Consider the following 26,938-nt stretch of genomic DNA (forward strand, 5'->3'; position numbering starts at 1 on the left):
TATTTTCAAATAAGTTTTCATTATAATACCTTTACTTTATATATCATTTAAAGAGCGTTTTTCGCTCTATTTAATCGTTTCAATTACAATCGTTTTAAAACAATTATGTCTTCTTTTCAGAACGTTGAACACAAGAAAAAAAAACACAACAACAGGTTTTGACAATTTTCTTATTTACATTTATGCTAGGCCGAAAAGTTGCTGAAAAAACAGTTTGCGATATCAACGAAGGATTTGGCCCAGGAACCAATGCTGAATACACAACACAATGGTGGTTTAAGAAATTGCATGGCGGCGAGTCTTGAAGATGATCAGCGTAGTGGTTGGCCATCGGATGTTGACAACTATCAATTAAGAGCATTAGTCGAAGCTAATCAATACATAACTGCATGAGAACTTGCTTCTGAATTAGACGTAATATATACAATGATTTCCAACAGATGAAGATAAATTGGAAAGACGAAAACACTTGATACATTGGTGCTTCGCGAATTGAACGACAACAACAAAAAAAGAAAAACGCCGTTATGAAGTGTCATCTTCCGTTCTTTTATGCAACAAGAACGACCTGTTTATCGATCGGGTTGTGACTTGTGATAGAAAAGTGGGTTCTTTATGATAACCGGCAACGCTCAGCTCAGTGGTTGGACGCCAACAAAGCTCCACGACACTTCTTGAAACCAGAGTTTCATCAAAAGATCATGCGGACTATTTGATGTTTATTCTCATGGTGCTTATTTCGATTAATAAATTTGGTTGGAGCCGAAATTTGTTAATCTGAATTTAAAAGTTAAAAACCGCAAGAATTTTCTTGTCAACATGGTATGAATTATTTGCATATATATGCTTAGATTAAAACCTTCTCCGTGGATTACCAAAATCAGCTTGGTAATTTTCTATTTCTCGCTGTCTCCGTTTAAAAGAAAGGAGAATGATTGGAGGAAACTCAATATTGTGTCCGACACCTGTTAATTGAATTTAAATGACTTTGCCGCTAATATTCGTGCCATATCTTTGATTTCTCCCCCTTCATGTGAAGTGCTCCTTACTGCGTTATGCTTAACTTATCAGAAAATTAATCAGCAAGCGGAGCCTTCTTGTGTTTCAAGCATCGCCTGGTTTCCGATGAACATTCAAATAGAACATGGAATCAAGTTATCTATAATATAAAGCTCACCTTTCTGTTTAAATGTATATGTTTATGTATGTATGTCTGCCTAAAACTTTCGACAGAGGCGACGGATTTTCACAAGATCAATATCGTTTTGAAGTTCGATACTTCAATCGAAAATATGGAAAAATTGTCCCAAAATATTAATTCTTTCACCGTAAACTGGGCACTTTTCTACAGGAAGTCGCTTTTTTTTTTCACCGATATATTCGAAAGTCATCGCCTCTTTATCGATTGTCTTGACTTAATTTAAACCTACGTCACTTACGGTTTGGTGATGGACGCAACAGCAAAGACGTCACTTTTTTCACGTTCTTTTTCTCCTTCGAGGTACGGGTTCGAGCCTGCCTGCCTACTACCACTTTTTTTTTGCTCAACACACACCTCCAAACACTCGGGCATCCAGATTATTCTATAATATATATCTCACCTGTCTGTATGTATGTATGTATGTATGTATGTTCGGCAAAAACTTTCGACAAAGGCGAGGGTTTTTCACGAGATCGGTATCGTTTGATCGTTTTTAAGCTCGACCCTTCGGACGACAAATATCGAAAAACTGGCTAAAAACATTAATTCCTTCACCCTCAACTGGGCACTTTTCTACAGGAAGGGGTTACCTTTTTCACCAATATTTTCTAAAGTCATCCCTTTCTTTTGTAAGGACTAGCCTTAATTTAAAAATTCGTCACTTCCGGTTTGGCGATGGGTGCAACAGCAAAGACGTCACGTTCACGTTCTTTTCCTCCTACGCGGTACGGGTTCGAACCTGTCTGCCTACAACCACTTTTATTTTTTTTTTCTTGCTCATCACACACCTCCAAACATTCGGGCAACGCCGGACATCCAGGCTAGTCAGATAAACGTTAAACTATGTTCACACCGAATGATTGTAACTACAGACTACGATAAAAAAGAGAAATTGAATACGTTTTCAAATGAAAGCGGCGCAAATCGAACGTTCACGGCAAACAACACGAACAATACACATAAAGGAGGGGGGAAAAATGAAAACAAATAGTTTTGAACAAGACATCGATATCATTTCCAAAATAAAACACAAAAATATACAAGCAATTGTAAGCGATATTTGAAAACGATTGTATGAAAAATATAATCGCGAAATATTCGTACATCAGAATAAAACCATGTATAAATTGAATGAGAAAAATAGACGATATCTACTTTATACATAAAAGGAAACTTCGTCTTTGAGTGTGTGAGTTCGTTCCCTATGTACTCCAAAACGGATGGACATATTTTATAAAAATTTACACAACTGTACTTTATGCATCTAGAAGTGTTTTTAAGTAGCTTTTGTATTAGAATATCCCCGATAAGTACCGAAAATCGATAATGGAAAAAAAATCCTATTAAAAAAAGAACAGTCTCATTTTGACCAAAGTTAACACCTTTACACTGCTTAACATCACGAGTGCATTTGAAAGCTTTTATCACTGAACAATTAGAAAGGTCTGACGTATAAAAATCAACAGTTAGTTCCTTGATAAGATAGTGGCGCGTTAGAAATGAATGTTTTCTTGTTTGGAGGACAATCCAACTACACTACTTGATTTTTGCAATTTAATCTTTAATTCAAGCCATTATATGAAAATAATTTCATAAAATTTACAGTAGATTCTCTACAGTGCAATGTAGAGTACAATATGTTGTTGACTAAGTCACTGCGGAGTGGCATGTGAGCTTTTTCCCAGTGCAGCGTGGTGGGTTCCCGACTAGAGCAGGCAGTCAATTGAGTCGATGGACGAATAGGTGATTTCACCGATTTCGATGACAATAAAAGTATTAGAAGCGTAGAACATCCTTAGTTTAACATTATATATTACATAAACCGCTTTAAAATAAAGATTATTAATTCATTTTGGAAAAAGTTGCATTTTTAAAGCAAATTATGTCCTCTTTTTATATTGACCAGGATTTATTAAGATATTATGTGAAAAAAGCTAATCTATTCAAACGCCGAAGTACGAGTTTCAAATAAACTAAAACAAAATAATTTTAAACTAAAAAAAAAAAAAATCGAAAAAAATCCCGTTAAAGAAGGAACAGTTCGATTTTGATCAGTAAACACTTTTATACTGCCTAACATCACCAGTGTATTTGCGAGCTTTTATCGCTGCACAAGTAGAAAGACCCAGTATATAAAATCAAGAGTTGGCTCTTTGAGAAAATAGGGGCGCGTTCGAAATAGATGTTTCTGTTTAGAGCACTATCCATACATGATACTTGACTTTTACATTTCAAACTTTAATTCAAGTCATCATATAAAAAAAATCATAAAATCTACAGTAGGTTCTCTGCAGCGCAATGTTAAGTACACTGTATTGTTCTTAAGAGGCACGTGAGCTTCTTCCCAGTGCACCACAATGGGTTCCCGACTAGAGCAGGTAGTCAACTGATTTCAGTAACAATAATAGTATCTGTTGTGATACTACACTTTACCTTTTCTGTCCTCAGTCAGTGGAGGAAAAATCCTTCTAGGCTATGGCAATTTTTATTTTTCTTCCTATCCAGAATGCCCATTTTAGGGGAGCTGGATTTTCGCCACATTAAAGACGGAATTTGCGTCCAACTGTGCCCTCTTGAGGAGGCAAGTAAATAGAAACAATAAAAGCACTAAGTATAATCCATAGTCCACTTTAAAATAAGGATGGCTAATTCATTTATGTTTAGGCTTTCGGAATAAAATTCCATTTACAAAGCAAATTATTATTCTTTTCTTTTCTTATATATTTTGTATGTCTTATTAAGATATGATGTGGAAGAAAGTCAATCCATTCCGAAGTATAAGTTTTAAATAAATTCGAATAAAATAATTTTAAATTAAAAAAAATATTATCACAAAAAACAATATTTAAAAATGTGTCTACATCCCTTCAGATTCATAGCAGGTGTTTCTGTTGCGCGTTCGACAGAATAAATTAATGGAAATAGATATCGAGTGATATATATATATATATATATATATATATATATATATATATATATATATATATATATATATGTCAGGTCATGTCATATGCTACTGGTACCATGTAACCCAGTACCACCAGCGTCATGGTCGGGTCACCGGCGACTAAACTGTTTTCCCCACCAGACTTGTTTGGTGAGGAGGGCGGCTAGTCTCTCTAAAGGATTAAAAGCAAGACCTTTCATAGGGCGAATGAACCCTTTTTCGGGATCAACGGCCAACTAGCACCGTGTGTGTTTGTGTGAATGTATATGTGTGCTGGGGTGGAGAGGGCTCCCATAAGCCATGGTGAAGGCAACCTTTCTAGGTGAAGCAAATCTCTGACTTAAAAAAACATAAAGCAGGAGACCAGTACCCGCATTAAGCTGGTCTGCAGTTTAACTTGTTGCTGACTATCTTGCTCTTGCTTGTTGCTGGATCTCAATATTTTGAACCTAGAGAGAGACTTAGCTGTCGTACAAAACTAAGACTCTCTAACATCATCTGTGTATAGATACTCCTCCAGGCATTTGTTTATTAAAATGGTCCTGTGGCGATGGAAGTCATTTTTGGGCTCATAGACTTTAAGTGTCTGAGAGAGTGGCACTCGTCTGACAAGACGTTGCAATCATCATATATGTGTGTATATATTTGTATATATATATGTATATATATATATACATATATATATATACATATATATATATATATGTTTCTGTGGAAATATATTTTATTTCCTTATAATATATACCAATCCTTATTTAAGAAGCTTAATGCAATTACAGAGCAATATAGTGAATAAATGACAAAAGACTTTGTTCCAAAGTTCATGATGTTGACCATCTTATAATTTATTCCTTTAATTCAATTGACATTTACTCATGTTTCTTTTGACGGATTGAGTGTTGCTATTTCTTCCGATAAGTTAAGGGCAAAATAGATTCACTAATTGATATAATAATTCAGTAATTAATTTTGAGCTACAAAACAGATACTGTCAAGAATTTTAAATGTCAACTGAATTAAAGGAATAAATCATAAGATGGTCAGCATCATGGACTTATATATATATTATTTTGTCATTTATTCACTATATATATATATATATATATATATATATATATATATAAATATACAACCGTAAACTTAAAAATAAAAAAAAATTATTTCTACTTTTTTTATAAACAATGACTTTCATAAAAAATGCATAAAACATATTTGTGCGTGGATACATGCGTGTTGTTGATATTTGCCGATCAGGTGTGATCTGAGATTAAGTAGTTTGTTTAAAGTTGTTACTGGGGTAATTCATGATTGTAAAGTTAGTTTGTTGATGATTTGCAATGCTTGGACTTACCTCGATAAAGATGGAGAGTACACGAAGGTTCATCTCATTATAGAATCATGGCAGTGTAAAACACACTTGGAGCGCGTCGCGTACACGCTCTGTCGCGTGTCACTCAAGAAAAAAAGGGGGGGGAAAGGGAAGAGGAAAGAAAGAGAAAAGGAAAAGGGGAAATTAGTGTCGCCACCTGTGTTCCAATGACGAGGTCAAAAGGACGATAATTGGATATTCCTACCCTTTGCTTTGCGCGAAGCTATTTGGTAGATTAGTTTTTATCTATTTTTTCGCGCTAGTAGACACGACGCCATGAGTTTGAATAACACTATTGTGATATAAAAATAGCGAGAAAAAATAATTTACTTTAGGAATGGAATGGAATTTTGTTCCAAAAGTCTAACTTTTAAATTCATCTGTCAGTTCTAGCGGGAAATTTCAATATTTATCAGGCATCTAGAAAGGGTCGAGAAAAAATATGCGGACACTAGTCATCTGCAATATTTAACGATAATGTATATATGTAACCTGGCCATTAGTTTTTAACTGTGTCGTTACATTTAAAACCCCTCGGGTTCACACGTTGTCTGGTACTGTTGCAAACGAACAAACTAATAAAAAAGGAAATAAATAAAAATTTGTCTCGACATTTTTAAAAGGGCAAATAAATTGGATTTATTCGTGGTTCTTCCAAAACAACGTATTTCATTATTTTTCAAAAGTCTTTTTCTACACACATGTGTTTTACAACGCTGTTCCATATAACATGTGCTTTTTAAAAGTTTCTCGCTCTCGACTTTCCCGGCGTACAATTTTCATCCTCTTGCTCGATCACGTGCTGTCCTTTTATTTTCACTTTCTCTCTTTCTTTTTCCCTTGACATCAGTGCGTGAACACTTGCCAATTTGCATACGTGTTTTAATGGCTGCTGCTAATATTTCCTCTAGCCAGCTATTCTACAGCTGCTGCTGATTTTCTTACACACGCCCATACGCACTATGTTACCAAGAGAGTAGCGTTTTGTTACATATACATGAATACAGAACATTCTTGGTTAAATACATTGGGGACTTCATGAACCAAAATAAAAGAAGTTAAGATTTTTTTACATAGGGTCACCACTTATCAAGGCCCGGAAGCCACTCGGAGATAAGGATTATTGCGTGTACAGTAATCAATGGGATAGTATCATAGTAGTCATTAGTATTAGAGATTTGATAGAGTGTCTTACTTAAGGGGGCGGTTTGTCAGGAATTTGTTTATGTTGGACTTGAAGACATCCAAGTTGTAGTCAGGTTGGGAAACAGGCAAACGGAACAGAGTTCCACAGTCGTGCACTTCTGAGAAAGAAGCTCTGCTCATGGAATCTACGTTTGGATTTAGGCACAGATAAAGAGTGGGGAAAATTAATGACAGTAGTTTCAGCTAGACGGGTATTTTTCGTGAAATTTTGGCGAGGGAGGACCAGAGATTGGAGCTCGGACGACCACTTGCCATGGAAATAACGATGAAACAAAGACAGGCTCGAAACGTCTCTTTTGTGGGAGAGAGACTGCAGGGAAGATAAAAGGGCATGACCCACTAAACTACGAAGTCTATTTTGTACTCTGTCAATGCAAGATAGGCTGCTTTTAGCAGCTCCTTCCCAGATGTGCAGCAGTACTCCATCCTTGGACGTACTTGGCTTTTATACAGATAGAGAATTGTATCAGTAGTGAGATATCTTCTGAAGCGGTAGAAAGATCCCACCATTTTCCCAGCGTCCTTGGCAATAGACTTGATGTACGTCTTCGATTTCAGGTCAAGAAGCTTGTCAAAACATGGAGCCTCCCCAAGACGAGAGCCATCCGTTTCAATTGATGCCAGATGGGGATCAGAGCGTTGATGATGTAAGGATAGAAGCTTGGTTTTGGATGTATTAAAAGTAACCAGCCACCTCTTCCCCCACTGTACCACGCGGTTGAGATCAGATGAGAGAGAATCAGAGAGAATTTTGTCATTTACGGCCTTTGATGTGTTACCATAGATGGTCGTGTCATTAGCATAGATGTCAACGAATGATTTAAGCATGTGTTTTGGGAGATCATTGATATAGATCAGGAAAAGAGTTGGGCCCAGGGTGGACCCCTGGGGGATTCCAGCATTAATACTGTGGGCCTCTGATTTCTGCCCATCAACCACTACTCTAATGTACCTATCGGAGAAAAATGATTGAGAAAACATTTCCAGTTATACCGTAGCTGGAAATCTTGTGAAGTAGGCCCTTATGCCATACCTTATCGAATGCCTTCGATATGTCAAGAGCAATTGCCCTGGAAAGGAAGCCTTTCTCAAGAGATTCACTAATCTGCTGTAGATCTTGCAGAGCGGAAACCATATTGTATGTCACTAAGAAGGTTGTTTCTGCTGAGGTGGTTGACTACTTCTCAATTTAATATGGATACCAACAACTTATTCATGACACGCAGGAGACTTATTGATCTGTACTGAGAGGAAGATGACTTTTCGCCCGAATTCGTAAATACAGGGCATACTGATGAGGTTTTCCAGAGTTGGAAAGCACTTCTCCTTAAGGCAACGCTTAAACAGTTTTGTAAGTATGGGGGCAAGTTCTGGTTGGAGCTTTTTCAGCACTATAATTGGAATGCCGTCAGGGCCAGTTGCTTTACTGGAATCTAGGTTCTTGATTAGTTTGGCGACATCACACACAGATATTTGTATGTTGCATAGCGTGTTGTCTGTTGTAGGAGGAAATACTGGGAGTTGATTGCCTTCGTAGCATAGGGTAGAATTAACTGCAAAGTTCTTGATCAGTAATCTAGAAAAAAATCGATTCCATGCACAAAAAGGAAGTGGAAAACTGTTTGTACTGTATGATAAAGAATCTAGAAAATACATAACACAAAATACTGACCTGATTACATACATCAAAGGTTTTGGAGGTGGGAGTATTGGATGCGACTTTCCTAGAGCTGGTAACTCAAACAAATTATCTGGTTTCCTAACCTTAATTGCTTAAGGAGTAAGTAGCCTCTACTTATCACCAAACTTCCACACTCCTTCTTTGTCTAATAGCCAGACGCAGCGGTACAGAGACTCGTCATTGCTTAGCCTTTTCCTCTGACCATGGCAATAAACGCCGCCTCACAACCCTTCCCCCTTCTCATTGCCTTTCTTTCTCATCTCTCTTAAGCTGAACAATGCTTTCTTTGCATCTATGCCTGTGCGACTAGTCTAAGTCACTATTGTCTGACACGTTGCGGATACAGGTCTGACAGTTTGTCTTTCTGATAGAAAGTGCAGGAGCCCCAACTCTGTGGTTTAATGGTCTACTCGAGTATGCATGTTTTGTGTTAAACTAATCCAGATCGTCCTATCAACTCCAACCTAAAATATTCTAATTAAATGACACGAAAAGCAAAAAGACATGCTCCAGAGACCAAACAAAACAAAACCAATTCCCTTGTGGCTTAGAAGTAACCTAGATGATGTAGAATCGTTTCTCCTATCGTTTTATCCACGCATTAAGTGAACGCAACTTACACTCCTCAATTCCCTCTAACTACTTTAATATTACAGGATACAACTACTCTCTGCTGTATGAACACAAATATATGCATTAATTTGGAGTCCACATCCGTAACATTCTCCTCTTAAATAGAGAGCGCAGTCTAGAATCAGATGACGAGGTTTCCGTGTGCATTAAACTAATTTTACAACACTGCGTTATTTACTTATACTTTCTCTACAGTTTTTCCTCAAATCATGACTCTACGCTAATTCCTCGCGTTATACACGGCACTGGTAGCAGCAGACATAGCTTCTCTATAGCTCTTTCTCTTAACACAGAGAGCCACGTTCCAAACCCGCCTTTCAGTTCACGTTGATCAGTGTCTCAGATCTAGACCTATTTCTAACCAAAACACCATATGCTTGTGTGACAAATGCTCATAGTCAACTCTGAAAAACCTATCACGGTGTCATATTGGTTCATATCGCTCTAAGGTCTCGAACTCAGTTGAGGGTCCGTTGCTCAAAATGACAAAATGCTTCAAAAAGAGTGATCAGTGAGCCATCAGAGAAGCTACATAGAGCAATATCTTTTCTCTTCCTGCGGGATAATGTGCAAATGAAACAACTTAATGGTTTAAAGCGGACATTGAACTACATGTTCCGACACGGAACATAGCAAGCCTCACTCTCTACAATGGTTCATTTAAACTTGTGCAGCTGCCATTACACAAAGGCAGCATGCTTCCCGTCAATTCGCCCGTCACAAAATAAATACTAATAGATGATATTTGATTAAAGCTAGAAATAATTGTAATACTGATATAGTCGCAGCCAAGAAAAGGCATACCGAAGTGACCAGAAAACGTATTAAGTTGCAGAAAATATGAACCTATACTTTTTGGAAAATTTATTATTATGTGATGAATAATGAACAATTAATAATTTCCCCACTAACAGTCATTAAGTCGCTTGCACGGCTATCGAGAAAGCTGACCTGCTCACCGGTTGGTAGTGGCCCACTTCATCTTAGATTTTACGAACCACTCCGTCCAAAATTTCCCTTTTGTGGACAGAGGCACACTCGTAAATCTGAAATCACATTTCATGTCTGTGATATCGTGAAAAAACAAACAAAAACTAAACATCTTTAAGACACGTGTGTCTGATCTCATTCCTGCCATACTAATTAAGAAATGCTCCGCTGAGCTAGCCATTGTCCTCTCCAAACTCTTCAACAAATACCTTATTGAATCTTGCTTTCTTGACTGATAAATAAATGAAAAAACTCAAACATGATGAAATGTTCATGGATTCAGTTGCATCTCTCCACTAAAACAAACATTGTGCAGGAATTGCGAGGTGTCTTCAATAAGTTTCCAGACTTTTTCGTAAGGGCACTTTTATTGACATTACACATATGAAACTAGTCGCCTTCGAAGTAATCTCCTCCGGCTGCAAGGCCCTGGTTGTACCGTTCTAATAACTTCAGGAAATCCCCATGGAAGTCCTCTTGTGCGTGCCAATGATCTTCCGCACGGCTTCTCTGATATCCTCAATTGTCTCATAACGACAGCTTCGAAGGTTTTCTTCGAGCTTAGGGAATAATCAAAAGTGACAGGAAGCAAAGTCTCAACTGGAAAGAGGCTGAGAAATTGTCTTGATGCCCATCTTGGTCAAATAGTCTTTGACAAGGATGGAGTCGTGGACAAGTGCATTCGCGCAAATCTTCCGCGCCTTCAGTTCCACGCGAATAAATGTGTGTACTGCACTTATCGTCTCTGTAGACACACGACGGTCCTGATCCATGAAAGTCTGACTTCCTTACTTCTTCAACACTTTTTATCATGGTCCTGGATATGACCTTAAACTATATCCAGTGGTGAGGCCCCAGCTTGTGGGCTTTGGAGAGTGTGGAGCCACCCTTTAATTACCATTGCTACCAGGTCCACTCTGACCCGGAGTGGTAGTACCTGTTAGGGTCCCAACTATGGGTTAAATAGAAATTGATTTGAAAACAACAAATATATTCTATTAAAAATGTTTCTTCAAAATCTTTGGATTCGGCATTAAATAACCCGAAAAGGGTTGATATGCCGTAAAACAAAACCAACCAACCAACCAACCAACCAACTTTTTATCATCCTTTGCAAAACTCCTGCCTTCCTTGAATCCCTTATGCTACGCATATAGTGATGCTCGATTGATGCAAGAAAGCCCAAAAGCAGTTTGAAGAATTCCATACGTTTTTGTGGCATTTTATCAAATTTAATACAGAATTTTATTGCATGACGTTCTTCTAAAATGCCCTCACGTTCAGATTGCAATTTTTAAATTCACCAGCTGTGATAATCAGGCTTTAGTAGGGTGTATTCCAGTTTTTTCTGCAGCTGTTCACTTAAACTGAAATCATAAAAATTGGTCAGTCATCTCATAAGATATGTAACAATAACATACTGAATTTCTGAGAGTCTACAACAATTTTAAATGCCCGTACAAAAAAGTCTGGGAATTTATTGAAGGCACCTCGCATGTTTATAAAACATTTTCGTGTTTCCCAATGCAATTTACTATAGAGGCTGAGAATGACGGCTATCCCTTATTCTTTGATAAATTAGTTTCTAAGATTCGCTCAACATTTGAAAACAAAAAATTACCAGGTTTTTATTTAAAATAGTTTTAAATGACACCAAGATAAATTAATCTTTTTAGAACTCTCATCAAACCGAGGTCTCATAATGGGTTCCAATGATAAAATCTATGCGGAATTGGAAAAATAATAAAATATCATAAAATGCGCTCTTGAATAACTAATTTCGATAGTACCAAATTTATTGGTCTATATATCTGTTTTGGCGAAACTAACATATGTCACCTACTAATAGACTATTCCAATCTCAATAAATACCGGAAGACTAAGCCGTAAGGTGTCAATCGATATCCGATGGACCAATCTAGGTCGATCGTCGGCTACGACGAACAACCCACCTATTGTATGCTTTGAAATTGTTGTTACTTTATTTTGGCGTTCTGTTTTTCTTTGCAACCCTTAACAGGGCTATAACAGTAGCAACGTCGGACTTCGAACTCACAGAATCGCTCGAATTAAAAAAATCAGCATTTAAAAGAACTCACGACGAAAAGCTGAAGTAAACCAAGCAATTGTCTAGAAAACATATAAGAAAGGAGAAAGAGAGGAACTCGCGAACACCAAATAAGTGCGTGAACATAAAAGTTTGAATTGCAAACTCGTGGAAAGTAAGAATATTTTCATATTTTTTCTTCTCTTTGCTCGGCGCTGTCGTAACATTGACGCACCCATAAGTGCAAAAGAGAGAAATACAAGTCACTCATATTTTTTCACGAGTCATTAAATAAGTGTGTCAGCGAACTTTTTTACTTACCAAAATAGACAAATAAGTAAATACGGTTTTAGGCCTTTTTCGTCATGGTCAACATTTCTTTCTGTTCTATGGAAAAAGGACATTTGGTTTGAAAAAATATTGAATATTTCTGTAATATCTTTCTTGTCTATGAAAAAGACATTCTTTTTGAATAAATATTCTTTCTAAGGAAATTGTATGTTCAACGTTCGTTTGCAAAGTTATTAAATAATATTTCCTTTTCCTTTTTTTCTAAAATACAAAAACCTGGTTAATTTGAACAAGGTTTTGTTAAATTTCTGTAAGTTTAGTATTTTACCCATCATACAAAATGGACATCTTACAAAGTACCTGAAACAATTATTAAAACTGCAAATTGAACAGCAATAAAAATATCAATTATTATTTGAACACCAGGAACGCTCAGATGAATAACAAGAACAACTTATGAGGCGAAAATCAAAATAAAATATAATGCATCCATCGATAATACTACTGCATTTTTAAAGGGTTCAATATGGAATGCAATTGACAATTTTTGCTACGTACCTGAAAGAGGTAAATCACTTGAAGCTTATTTTCGTCGGTATGAAGATTTTTTTAGTATCGAATGCAAACAGAGGTCGGACCAAAAAAGTTTCGTTTACAGAAACTATAGAAGGGCGAGCATGCAGATTTTATTTCACCTCGGAAAACGTCGGAATGAACTGTCGCCGATATGGTGGATCTTCTTACAGAACATTTTAGCCCGAAAGTCTCTTTATTCTATAAACGTTGGTCATGTCTGAATTTGCAGAAGAATGGCGAAGATGATTCCGCAACGTACGTAGCCATGATAAATAAGCATTGCAACGAATTCAAACTTGCAGGCATTGCTGCAGACAATTTAAATATTTAATATTTGCGCAAGGATTGACTTCTTGTTAAGATACAGAAATTCGAACGCGTATCCTAACGAAATTAGAAAATGAACAAACCTGACCTTAAAAAAGTTCATGGAAGACTGTCAGTAAATAGAAATTATCAAGAGTTCCGATGGATTTTGAAGAATAGAAGTGAACTAAAAACCTACCTCTAATAGACGTATAAGGGGTCAGAGGTTTCGTAAATACTCATTGACGTCCCTAATTTACCAAATCTTTCATTCCGGCAAACTTTTTGATTAGTCAGTCGTTAGCATTTTCACTTATTAACAAAGACTAATTTTAGCACTTAAAACTAAGCCGAGTCCTGGATCTCTCTTTCCAAGTAGTCACCAACTGTAATACATACTACTAACAAAAGTAACATTTTCAAATAAGGCATTTCAAAATTAATGTCTCCTATTTTTGTTCGGCATGAATGGATCAGACGGTGTTTGCAAATTGAAATTCTTATAATGATTGAACTTATACACTTTGTACCAAATGTATATTATGATTGTACAAGTGATTGTAAATTTTATTATTTATTCTAGGTGTGGCATTTGCTTTTGCGGGGGAGAGGAGGGTCACTCCGTATTTTTTTGGTAGTATGGGTATCCCATTGTAGTTTAGTGATGGGGGGGCGAGGATGGAAAAAGAGAATAATTATTTTTCGATGAAGACAGAATGGGCTACTTACCGAAAACAATTGAATATCACCATGGAGACGAGGAGAGCGATGATGGAAATAAGGTATCCCCAGGTAAATATGGACGTCACTGTGTGCGGAGCATGCTGGGAAGATACGATATAAAAACAAAGAAATCATTTCCATTTAATTCAATTTGCATAGAACATATTTCATGCATTTAATAGACAGACAATGAAAGTGGACGTATTTTACTTTTAACCAAAAATGAAGACTTCTAACATTATACCGCGAAAGGAATATATATATATATATATATATATATATATATATATATATATATATATATATATATATGTATATATATATATATATATATATATATATATATATATATACTAGCTAAGCGTGTCTTGCTACAGTTTTGAATAATAATCTTGGAGGTTGCTGTAATGCATGAGAGTGGTGTTTCTTACACGAGGCTTGCGTACCTTTCGACGTCTCTCCTAGGTGGATCTACTAGTCGGTATTTTATGGCTTAACTAGTCAATCATAATCTTATAAGCACAAAACGTCCGGGTCTTTTCATACTTATTACATAACTTCCCCGTGAGCTTAATTTTCCCGTAAAATTTAGCTGTAATATCTTATCTTTTTAAGGTTTGTAGATAATCTATTCACTTTTTTCTAGAGTCTTTTCTTATTCAATCCTCCTTGTCGTGGTGACGTTTGACACACTGGTACTTCCGGCCTTGAGTTCCGGAATATCTTCATGTTTTCTTTTTATGTCATATATAACCTGTCCATTTTTTTGGTTATTATTCTTTCTTCCCAAAATATTCTCTCAATACTAAAGTTAAAAAAAAAACTTTGTTGCCTGGATTATAGACTTTAGTCATTTATTTTTCTTTTGTTGATTGTTTCCTCATCAGAATAGACAAACAGTAACTCTGCTGGCGATAAGCGTGACATCGTATCTGGGTTTGGCATGATCATGTAAACTACCAATTTTTTTTAATACATTACTTCCCACATGATTTTTCTCGTTCAACCAGACTTACTTTTTCATTTCTCTAATGAAATTACCCTTCTCCGTTGCTTTCCTCACATATTTTAACACATCCAGAAATTCTTTAATCCTATTGCTTAACAAACCTGACAATTCACTTTCGTCTCTTATCGCTGTTTTTACTGTTTCATCGAATGGTACCGTTTAGATAACCAATTGACATGACCTATCTTCTTTGAAGATAAAAATTTATTTCCAAATTATAATTGAATAAAATTACACTCCCCGTCGTTGTGGATTTGCTGTGTGAGTTAGTATACCTTTTCGCGAACTAAATATTGTTATCAGCGGTTTGTGGAATAAATTTTCTTATGTATAAAAACCTGTGATTTTTTTACAGTATAAGTTATTGATAAACTCTTTTTCGATTAAACTGTAATTTCGTTCTCAAGGCTTTTTTACTATTGGCTTTAGAGATTTATCCTCGAATTTGTGAAGCAAAACATCATCCAGTCCCTCATTACAAGCATCTGCTGATACAATGATTTTCTTCTTCGGGTCGAAATGTGTTAATGATAGGTCTGCTAACAAGAATAGTTTTATTTTTTAAAAGCCACTTCGCATTCTTCTGACCATATCCACTTTGTGGCCTTTTTTATCAAGTTATTTAATGCATCTCTCATATAAAATATTGGGATATATATTCTATGGTAGCTTACTAATCCCAAGAAAGTCATGTTTAATCCATGAAATCTAGTTAGCAACGTTATCAAGTGTGGATATGTTCTGAATAGCTTTAGCACTTTTTGAATCTAATTTTCCTGCTTTTCTGATAATAATTTGCCGTAAATATTTTATATATTTAGAATAATTTTCAGAACTCAGCTTCTATTCGAGTTTTTCAATTCTCTGAAATACTGCTCTACAATGAGCTTTGTGTTGCTTTTCGTTTTTGTTTTCAAGCAAAATATCATCCAAACATGCAATTTTGTTATTCCATACCAGTCATTATTTACTGGTATAGACTTGGAGCTACCTTTAATCCAAAGGAAGATGCCTAAGCTTAAAACCTTTTTTTTATGTGTGTTTATTTTTTAATTTAGTAAGTATATCTACTAAAGATGATAGCAAATATTCATGGTCATTTAAACAGTCATTCAACGCAGTCTAAAAATCAGCGCATTATCTGATTTTTCAGTTTTTCTTTCTTATATATACGGTTGGTGATGCCCAATATGAGTAATCGACTTTGAAATTGCGTCATTTTTTCATAACCCTTCTAATTCCTCATTTATTGCGTCTAGTGTCGAGAAAGGTATTTTTCATTTAAGATGAATATCAGTTTAACATTCTATTTTCATTCGAAGTCAACTTCTGTACAATAAATTCTCGTCTGAGCTCCAATCTATAGTACTCCCTCGTCAAACTTTCACGAAATAACACTCGTCTCTCTGAAATCACTATCAATAATGTCCCTCATTCTTTATCTGTGTGGTCCTGAATATGACCTTAAACTATCTCCGATGGTGAAGCCCCAGCTTGCGAACTTTGGGGAGTGTGGAGCCACCATTTAATTGCCATTGCTCCCAGGTCCACTCTGACCCGGAATGGTAGTACCTGTTAGGGTTCCAACTATGGGTTAAATAGAAACCGACTTGAAAAAAAAAATTCTATTTAAAAAAATTTCTTCAAAATAACTGGATTCGGCATTAAATAATCTGAAAAGGGTTGATATGCCACAAAACAACCAACCAACCCAAACCTTTATTTGTGTCTAAATCTAAACGTAGATTCCATGAACAAAGTTTAGAGCTGCACGCCGGTGAAACTATCTTTTCTTTCTCTGCTTTCCAACTGACTTCAGTATTGTCATCTTCTAGTCGAATGTAAACAAGATTTTGATGAGCCGTTCTCTCAAGTAATCCAATTTACAAAATCTCAACTACTAAGAATTACTATAATATTGACTCATTGATTATTGTACACTCATTAACCCTTATCATCGAGTGGCCTCCGGATGAGTGGTTACTCCTTTGTAAAAAAAAAAATATATTTTTTAGTTGTTAATAATTAATTATTAAAAACAATATTGAAAAGGTTACGAAGGTGCATATGTCATATTTGACGAATATACTTATTTGTCCACAAATACTAGTTCTGTTCTTGAAATAAGTCCTGCTTTTAATATTGTAACTTTACCCTATAATATTTATATTTGTTTTGTGTGAAATAATAGTTCTCTGACTGGCCATAGGATAAAAAAAATTGACTCTATTCGTTACGGTTTAACAAATCGCACAACTTGTCTCAAGTTAAAGTTTTTATAAAAGAAAGTAAATTTGATAGAAGATATTTAATTACTCAGAGATAGAGAGACGGACAGGCATACAGAGAGAAAAACCGGAGTCGACCACTGATTGAAAACAGGAGTACCAGAAAAGTTTAATTCTCTTTAAATAACATAAGTACGAAATGAATTTTAAAGTTTCCCAATGGAAACACAAATGAAATTTTCTGACAAATTTTACTTTTCGTTTTTATTATTATTACAATACTCTTCACATGACACTCTATATTAAATTGTCTTTCATGAGTTAAGCACAATTTCAATTTAAATCCAGCTACACAAAAACCATGCATTCTGGATTTAGACACAAATAAAACTTGCCTCAGTCTGTAAATATTTCTCATACACTGACTGAGGACAGAAATGAAGAGAAAAATCAAAACAGATACTTACTCCTCGGTGTTCTTAAAGTAATTTAGGATCTTAACACTTGCACTCATTTAAATGCAAAATAGTGTCTCGGCATTATGCACAAACTCTAAGACGACTAACAATTAACAAATGACATTTTTACGAACACTATGAACACATGCACATTGAAGTTAATCAGAACTCATTTAATTCATGATAAATTTAATGAATCTTACCTGATCTACAAAACATAGAGTGTAATTGGTCCAATAACTATTGGAGGACGGATGTCGGAACCAAGTTCCATTTGGCAGGCAGTCTTTGAATGCGAATGCTGCAACAAAATGAATAAAAATAATATTAAATAATGATATATACGGGGGGGGCTCCAAAAGTAATGCCTCCTATTTTATTCTGTTTGAATGGGTTAAACGGGATTGCAAATTGCATTGTTATAATGACTTAACTTATAACTCTTCATCTGAAAGTTTCATGTCTCTGATGCAGATATTTACAAACAACCCCTATCATAGACGTGTGCCAGAAGCAGAGATGTGTCATTGAAACCATGGCGAAAATGCATTAAGAAGGGTAGGGATTAATCTAAAAAAGAATTTCTGGGGCACACGGCTTCGCTCGTTTTAATGGCACCACCCCAGTCTTCGTAGCTATTCAACATTTTGAGTTAAAAGTATGAAGCTTTATTTTTGGAACGACACTCATATAGCAAATCCATGCACAGTCACCGTTCATCGCTGCTAAAAGTGCATTAAGAATGTTGGTGACTATGTAGAAAAAAATTCTGGAACACAAAACGTTGCTCGTTGCAGTTAAATGGGCTGGTAAACAGCAAAAAACAAAAATAGTTTAAAAACAAAACGTTTAGAGAGAATTCACCTCTGCCAACAAGCGTTTTATTAAAAAACTGACTCCATTCCATTTGCATATGTGAACAGGGGGCGGTGTGATCTCGCGTGATTCCATGAGACTACACCTCCATCTTTAATCTCTCTCTCCCTCTCTCTCTCTCTCTCTCTCTCTCTCTCTCTCTCTCTCTCTCTCTCTCTCAGGTAATTCGTATAGCCACACACACAGTCTCACACACTCAACTCTACACTTCCCCCGGGTCTCTTGGTCACACATGTGGGATTGTGGAGTTGGTCATTTATTGCGGGCACTTCTACGAAGGGGGATTGGCTGGACTACTTCATCTTCATTGAAGCTCTCAGAAGGGGCGTCGGAACTATGGGCATCAGCGTTAGGGTTTGCAGTCATACTATCAGGCGGGACTTTTTCATCTTCATCGGAGCTCTCAGAAGGTGTGCTGGAATTATCGGCATCAGCGTTGGAGTTCACAGTCATACCATCCCGTTGCTACTCAGCACATACACACAGCAGTGCCTGAGCTGGAGCCTCTACTCATCTATGAAACGTCTGGAATCCCCACTGCAGTAGGCCGTGTCGCTATCCGTGAGGATCTCTTCAGGCGGCACCCTTTCATAAAATATGGGATCCAATTCACGAATGACACTGGAGGAATCTTGTCTTATTTATGGGCTCCAGATCACGAACCTTGTCGGTCCGCAATCGATCAGGGTGATAAATTGCTGGCTACCATATTTTGTTATGTCTACATCCAGTCGGCTCAAAGTCGTGTCTACTCCCAGCCGACCTTTCCACAATCTAGCCGGGGTGGGGTCGATTGACTGGCATGTTTGGAATTACTTAACTACCGCTTTCACTGCACTTTTGGACACCAACGGATTTAACAACTGCACAAAATAACATTTCCGTTTCATTCCGGGTTGCCCACTAAGGTGGTGTATCTTCCTGATTTCGTCTGCCAACTCAATAGAGACGGCACATAAAAATGGTACTGGCTCGGCTTCCTTTTCATGGTGTAATACTATCTATGTAGAACCCGAGTGGTTGCAATTTGAAGTGACCAGTACCGTATCCACAGACAGGTTGTACTCTGCTACCAGCTTTCTTATGGTCTCCAACCTCCGTCTGATCAGCAGCAGTCTTACTTGCCAATGTGTCCGATATCCAGTGGTACATGCATAGCGAATCAGTGTGTATGCGTAATTTCCTGACTTTCCACTGAAGTGCCAGGTTGATGCCATTTATCACCGCATTGAGCTCTGCTAGGTTGATATAAGCGGCGTCATTTGCCGGTCGCAACCAGCAGGCGTCCTCAATCGCAGCCCCATTTTTCTCCAACAGCACACCAATTGCCATAGAGCTCGCATCCACCCACACATTCAGTTCGCCTTCTTGCACACATCAGTCTCGTTTAGTGGGGTCATTCTGCTTTACCCTTGTGACAGTCTCTTTCACCATGTGAACCAACTGCTGTTTCTTCATCCCAGCCTTTAGTGACAGCGCTTGTCCTCCTCTTTATGATGACTCTTGCCACACGAATCCATCCACACACTGGTAGGTTCCCTACAAGTTTTCCACACAGAGAGAATACTGCTCGCCTCGTGAAGACATCGGGCACTTCAGGAACTGCAGTTCCGCACCCCCATTTCTAGGTACCTCGCTTCAGTCGAACATTCAGGTCCAAAACACGGGCGCCATCCTCCAAATGTTCTGAGTCCTTGCAAATCAAACCAAACTCAGCCAGTTTGGACCTTACACGTGATGATAACAAAACGTCTTCGTTCACATATATGCCATCAAGGTAAGCCGAGGTCCCATCTTTTATTGTTTCTTCCCGTGACAACACAGGGTTGACGATGGTCTTCATTATTTGGGGCACCACGTTTAGTCTGAAGCCTAGCCTAGTAAGGCAATACCTCCTGCCAACAAACACCACCGTCTGAAATAGCCACATTGTTTCTCTGATCCGGACCTGCTTTTCTTTGATCCAGCTAGGACAAATTGGAACTCTGCTGGCGCCACTCTCGTAGCTTGCTTGCACCAACATCAGCATCTGCCATGAACGCATCAACATGCGTGTTTAGTTCATGCTAGTACATCACTGGCCTAACCTTTGCTTTGTTGTGTTGGACAACCGCCATCAGTGTGATCAGGCCTTTGAGAGATCCAAGTTTCTCATAGGGATAGGGAATTAACCAGCCATCCTTGATTCAATCGCGGAGTTCCTCTTCGTATGCAAGCCTCATTTGGTCGGACACATGGTACTCTGTTACCTCATTCCACAGTTTCGCTGGTTCCTTCTCCTAAAACTGCACTGCTCCTGTCTGAATTACATGAGCACCATCTAGGGCTCTGATGGCATCATAGTCTAGAAGCAGGTCAAAGCTTAGCGGTTTTTCGAGCACTACCAGCGCCTCAACGTTAGCCGAATTTCCAGTTCTTGTGCGAATATTCACAGCGCCCACATATCCGCGTGTTTCCATTTAGGGTGGTTACTCTGACATTCTTTTTTTTTTTTTTTTTTACACAGTGATCACCACTTATCAAGGCCCGGAAGCCACTCAGGAATAAGGGTTATTGCAAGTACATTACGTTAGTGTGGAGATTTGATGAAGTGTTTACTTAAGGGGGCAGTTCATTAGGAATTTGTTAACGTTGGACTTGAACACATCCAAGTTGTAGTCAGGTGGGAAGCAGGCAGACGGAACAGAATTCCACAGACGTGCAGTTCTAACAAAGAAGCTTTGTTCATGGAATCCGCGTTTTGATTTAGACACAGATATAGAGTGGGGGAAATTTTTCACAGTGGATTCAGCTAGACGGGTGTTTTTCGTGAAGGATTAGGGAGGGGACACCAGAGATTGGAGTTCAGATGAGCACCTGCCATGGAAATAACGATAAAGCAAGGATAGGCTCGAAAGTCTCTTCTGTGGGAGAGAGGTTGCAGGGTAGAGAAAAGGGCATCCCCCACTAAGCCACAAAGTCTATTTTGTACTCTGTCAAGGCAGGATAGGCTGTTTTTAGCAGCTCCTGTCCAGATATGGCAACAGTATTCCATCCTTGGAGTACTTGGCTTTTATATAGATAGAGAATTGCATCAGTAGTGAGATATCTTCTGGAGCGGTAGAAGGATCCCACCATCTTTCCAGCGACCTTGGCAACAGATTTGATGTACGTGTTCCATTTCAGATCAGGAGTAAAGGTCAAACCCAGAAGCTTGTCAAAACACGGGGCTTCACCCAGACAAGAGCCATCGATCACAATTGATGCCAGATGGGGATCAGAGCGTTGATGATGTAAGGATAGGAGTTTGGTTTTGGATGCATTAAAGGTAACCAGCCAGATCTTCTCCCACTGAACCACGCGCTCGAGATCAGAGGAGAGAGAATCAGAGAGAACTTTGTCATTTACAGCCTTTGATGTGTTGCTGTAGATGGTCGTGTCATCAGCATAGATGTCAACGAATGATTTAAGTATGTGTTTAGGGAGGTCATTGATGTAGATCAGGAAGAGAGTTGGGCCCAGGATTGACCCCTGAGGGACTCCAGCATTTATATTGCAGGCCTCCGATTTTTGTCCATCGACCACTACTCTTATGAGCCTATCGGAGAGAAATGATTTAATGATTGAGAAAACATTTCCAGTTATACCATAGCTGGAAATCTTGTGAAGTAGACCCTTATGCCATACCTTGTCAAAGGCCTTTGATATGTCAAGAGCAATTGCCCTAGAAAGGAAGCCTTTGTCAAGAGATTCACTAATCCTGTGGGATATAACCGTCAGCACATCTGCTGTAGATCTTGCAAAGCGGAAACCATATTGTGTGTCACTAAGAAGGTTATTTCTGCTGAGGTGGTTGACTATTTCTCTATTTAATATGGATTCCAGCAACTTACTCATAACACAATGGAGACTTATTGGTCTGTACTGAGAGGGAGAGGACTTATCACCTGAATTCTTAAATACAGGGCTAACTGATGAGGTCTTCCAGGGAGTCGGAAAGCACTTCTCCTTAAGGCAGTGCTTAAATAGTTTCGTAAGTATGGGAGCAAGTCTGGTTGAAGCTTTTTTAACACTATAATTGGGATGCCATCAGGGCCAGTTGCTTTACTGGAATCTAGGTTCTTGATTAGCTTGGCGACCTCATACACGGATATTTGTATGTTACCTAGCGTGTTCTGTGTTATAGGAGGAAATATGGGGAGTAGATGGCCTTCGTCGCAGAGGGTAGAATTAGCTGCAAAGTTCTTTGCAAATAGTTTGGCCTTGTCTGACGCTGACGAAATGACCTCAGGTCCATTGATAATGGTTGGGATAGAACGCACACTTCTGTTCAGGATCCTATTTGTTATTTGCCAAAACTGGTAGGAACCAAGCCGCTGATCAGCTAACTTGGATTTAACAGACTGGGCATATAGATCTCTTGCATTTTTTATTACTCTTTTACAGTGGTTGCTGGCAGTCCTGAAAGCAGCTTTAGTCTCAGTGCATTTATTACGTTAGTAGCTATGGAAAAAGTGATTTCTGTGCGCCATAGCAGCAGCACATTCTGGGGAGAACTATGGCTGGCTGGTAGGTTTTTGTTGGAATTTTTTAGATGGTATGAATTGGTCTATGCCTACAATTAACCATTCGGTGAGATCTGATACTATAGAGGACACTTCCTTTTTAAACATGGAGTGCAGAGGTAAATCAGATATGAATGTACGGAAGCTATCCCAGTCAGCCATAGAGTATCGGTATACAGTACGGTGGAGGGGTACGTCTGATGGCTTCTTACATTTTGTTTTTATCTTAACTGATACGACGGAGTGGTCGGAGGATCCTAGAGGAGAATGAACGGAACATGAACATAGCTCAGGGGAAATTGAGAGAAAAAGGTCTAGGAGGCTTTCATATTGACCGGGTGTATTGGGCACACGGGTGGGTTCGCGAACAATCTGAGTGAGGTCATAAGCAATGGCAAACTCCCTATAGGTTCACGCTCACTATAGGAATGCTGACCACAATGTCTCATTGAAATAGACCTGGATGGTCGGAAGCGCCTCATCTAATTTCTGCTTTGGGAAGAGGTCAACGCTGGTACCTTGTCCCTGACCCTATTTCCTATTTCCCGCACAATCCCGAGCCATATAACCAGTATCATTACATCGGTAGCAGCGAACAGCTGTCAGTCACCGCTGGAAGTTCATCTCAATGAGGTCTTGCCCATTGCACCTATAACACATGACTTCACCACGCAAGCCTGGCCCCTGAGACGGTCTATCATCACTTGGTGTAGGCTGTGTAGAAACGACTATTGGTTCTCTCATCTCATAGGTATTCTTCGTTACAGCCCTGGGCCGATCTACCAGGTCATTAAGCTATGCATGAGCTAGCTCGCACGAGTTGCTTTGTTCCGGTTGGGAGCCCTACCAGAAATTTGCATGCCAAGGCCCGGCCAGGCAACCCACCAAACAACACCGTCAACTTCCTAAGATAGGCCAGAAAATCGTCAACAGTTTCGCCTGGATGTAAGGTTCTTGGCTCAAATTGCTCCCAAGCAATGACAGCGTCGATATCAAACGCCTTGTATAGTGCATCCTTGATCCTTTCATAATCCTGTTTTCCCCATGACTAAGCGGTTGATATACCGCGAAAGCCCTGCCGGACAGACATAGAGGAACCACGTTTTCAATGCTCTTCACACTAGACAGCACGTAATGCAGCTTCACCTTCTCCACCCAGGCAAGTACCGTGATCGAGCCGTCGAATTCTGGTATAATTTAAGGTCGAACTTGTTCCCCACTTCGCCGAAATAGCTTGCAGTTAAATGGGCTAGTAAACAACAACAAAAATAATAAATAAAATAAATAAAGAAAATAAAGAAAAAGTTCAGATAGAATTCTTCACTGTCAACTTCGTCACTCACAACTTTCTCTCTCAACTTCCAGCACGCCTTTTTTTCCCTCTCACCTGTGCCAACGGTCATTTTATTAACAAACTGACTCCAATCCATTTGCATATGTGTGCAGTGGGTGGTGTGATCTCGTGCGATTCCATGAGACTACACCTTATAAAGTCACGGCCGCCATCTTTAATCTCTCTTTCAGATCCCACCTGAAGGTAAGTCGTATAGCCACATAAGTCACACACACGTGGGCGTTTTCTTCTTTGCTTATTACATTCAACTATACATTCGCTTTAATGGTTCCGCTATCGTCTTCGTAAATCTTCAATACTTTGAGTGAAAAATAGGAAGTTTTACTTTTTGAACGACCCTTGTTCATACATGTTCGATATTTGGATGATATGCACACATCATGACGACATTATAAATTAACACTCAAAATCAAAAATTCAAAATCTTGGGAAAAAATTGATTTAAAACATATTTCCGTGGAAATTAAAACTTAATTGCAAATTGATTAAATTCAAATACAATAACATGAATTGATTCACATAATTAATTTGTCCAAAACGAAAAATATTTTCTTACAAGAAAATAATTAATAGAAAAAAATGAGAAAAAAATAATTAAGAAAACAAGATAATAATTAAACGATTCCCGGACAATGCGATTTTGTGACCCCCCCCCCTATATATATATATATATATATATATATATATATATATATATATATATATATATATATATATATATATATATTTACATAGTCGCGATACTGGATATGCTAATGTTTCGACAAACCAGAAGTTCTTCGACAGGCGGGTTAATAAATTATTACTTTCCACAGAAAAAAACAGTTCTAAATTTTGATTATAAGGACTGGTTTCTTCTGTGGAGAATAACAATTTATTAATACTAAGTCGTCTGACGAGGACTTCTGGTTTTAATCTGTTTATATTAATAAAAATATATCTTGCTCTTCTTTTATTGAGCAGTTTTAATAACAGCGTCAAATTCATTAGTTATCACTCTTGAATACTTTTAACCTGGTATATCTCATATATATAATATTTTTATTGCAGACATTTCCCTCTGAACTAAATTACCGTTGTTTTACAACAACAGATGCCACATTCAAATGTATTATGTCTACACTATTATCTACGATCTTATGTGATTTTTGAGCCTCATTTACGCCACATTTTGTCGTTATAATAAAATTCTATATTTCATCCTAGCAGCGCCGTGATAACAATTGCAACCATTCGAACCACTTGAAAAAATCCAAGTGGTCCCAGATGATAGTACGTCAAAACAGCATGATATAAATGTGGGTGTGCCAAAGCCTTGGATGTTTATTATTCCTGCTATTCATAAATGCCTTTCTTGATAATATTGTATCCGAGATGGGTATATTTACTGATGATACCGCTCTCTGTAACAGACACGAACGGAAAACGAATATCTAAATATCTAAGGCGATTGCTGAAATCTTAGAGGAAGACTTCCAGTCTGTAGTGGAATGGGAACACAAATCAATAGCAATACTGAACTTTCCGTTAATGATTACGAAAAACCTTATCAACCAGTGATTGCCATAACTAATAATACGCTACTTGAAAGTTATTTTTCAAACACCTTAGTTTAATATTTACATGCAACATGAATTGGAACATATACATTGAGAACATTATTAAGGTTTGTGCGAAAAAGGTGGACTCTCTCTACCGTACTAGAAAATTACTTACATTGTAGAGTATCTTTTATCTCTACAAATCCACCATTCGCCTATGGATGTTACATATGGGTTGGTTCATCTGCCACTAGTCTCTAGGTCTTAGACGGGGCCCGGAAGGAGTTCTTAACATAGTAGATCCGACACTATCAACGGAATCCCAATCTCTGTCCCTCTTGTATCCCCTTTGACGTAAATATCCACGACTGATCTAGCAAGCTGCAAAATCGCACACCTACACTGTAGAGATCCATAAATGCCAGAAAGTCATCTATTGTAATTGTTTTTTTTTTTCAACTGAACTGCTAGATTTCTGGGTTTCATGCTTCCGTGTCTGTACTAATAAGCAGAAATTTAAGTGTAATGTGAACAGACATCTCGTTACCTAACCCCTACATGGTGTACCTGTAGATTTAGACCCAAATAGTAGTCCCTCATGTTCAAGTTGCACTGTACCTTGTTTGAAGTTAAATAACAATAAAAAAAATCTAAATAAAACATGAATAAATATTTGAAAATATAAAGAACTTGGAGCATGAAAACCTTTTCGAAAATTACTGAATTTGGCATTAAATAACCTCAAAAGGTAACTATGCTGTCAAGCAAAACAACCAAACCAAACCAAACACCATGAATAAATATTTGAAGATATAAAGAACTTGAAATTTAAAACGTTTTTCAAAAAATTCTGTGTTCGGTATTAAGCAACCAGAAAACAGTTGATATGACGTAAAACAAAACAACGGAATCAACTAAGTATATTTTGATTATGTCGATAGAAATGAATTTTGTTCGG

General features: G+C 37.7%; 1 protein-coding gene across 1 annotated transcript in view; it reads right to left on the reverse strand.

Moving 5' to 3' along the window:
• Positions 1 to 26,938, reverse strand: part of LOC145291157 (calcitonin gene-related peptide type 1 receptor-like) — a 451,435-nt gene that overhangs the window by 163,702 nt on the left and 260,795 nt on the right. Inside the window, exons 3-4 of the mRNA XM_080136685.1 lie at positions 17,869 to 17,966; positions 13,977 to 14,071 (exon numbers count right to left, since the gene is read on the reverse strand). Coding sequence (XP_079992811.1) covers positions 13,977 to 14,071; positions 17,869 to 17,966 — 193 coding nt within the window. The remainder of the gene's footprint in view (positions 1 to 13,976; positions 14,072 to 17,868; positions 17,967 to 26,938) is intronic.

Source organism: Euprymna scolopes, chromosome 12, assembly GCF_053919585.1.
Source record: "Euprymna scolopes isolate OS-2025 chromosome 12, ASM5391958v1, whole genome shotgun sequence".
NCBI lineage: Eukaryota > Metazoa > Mollusca > Cephalopoda > Sepiida > Sepiolidae > Euprymna > Euprymna scolopes.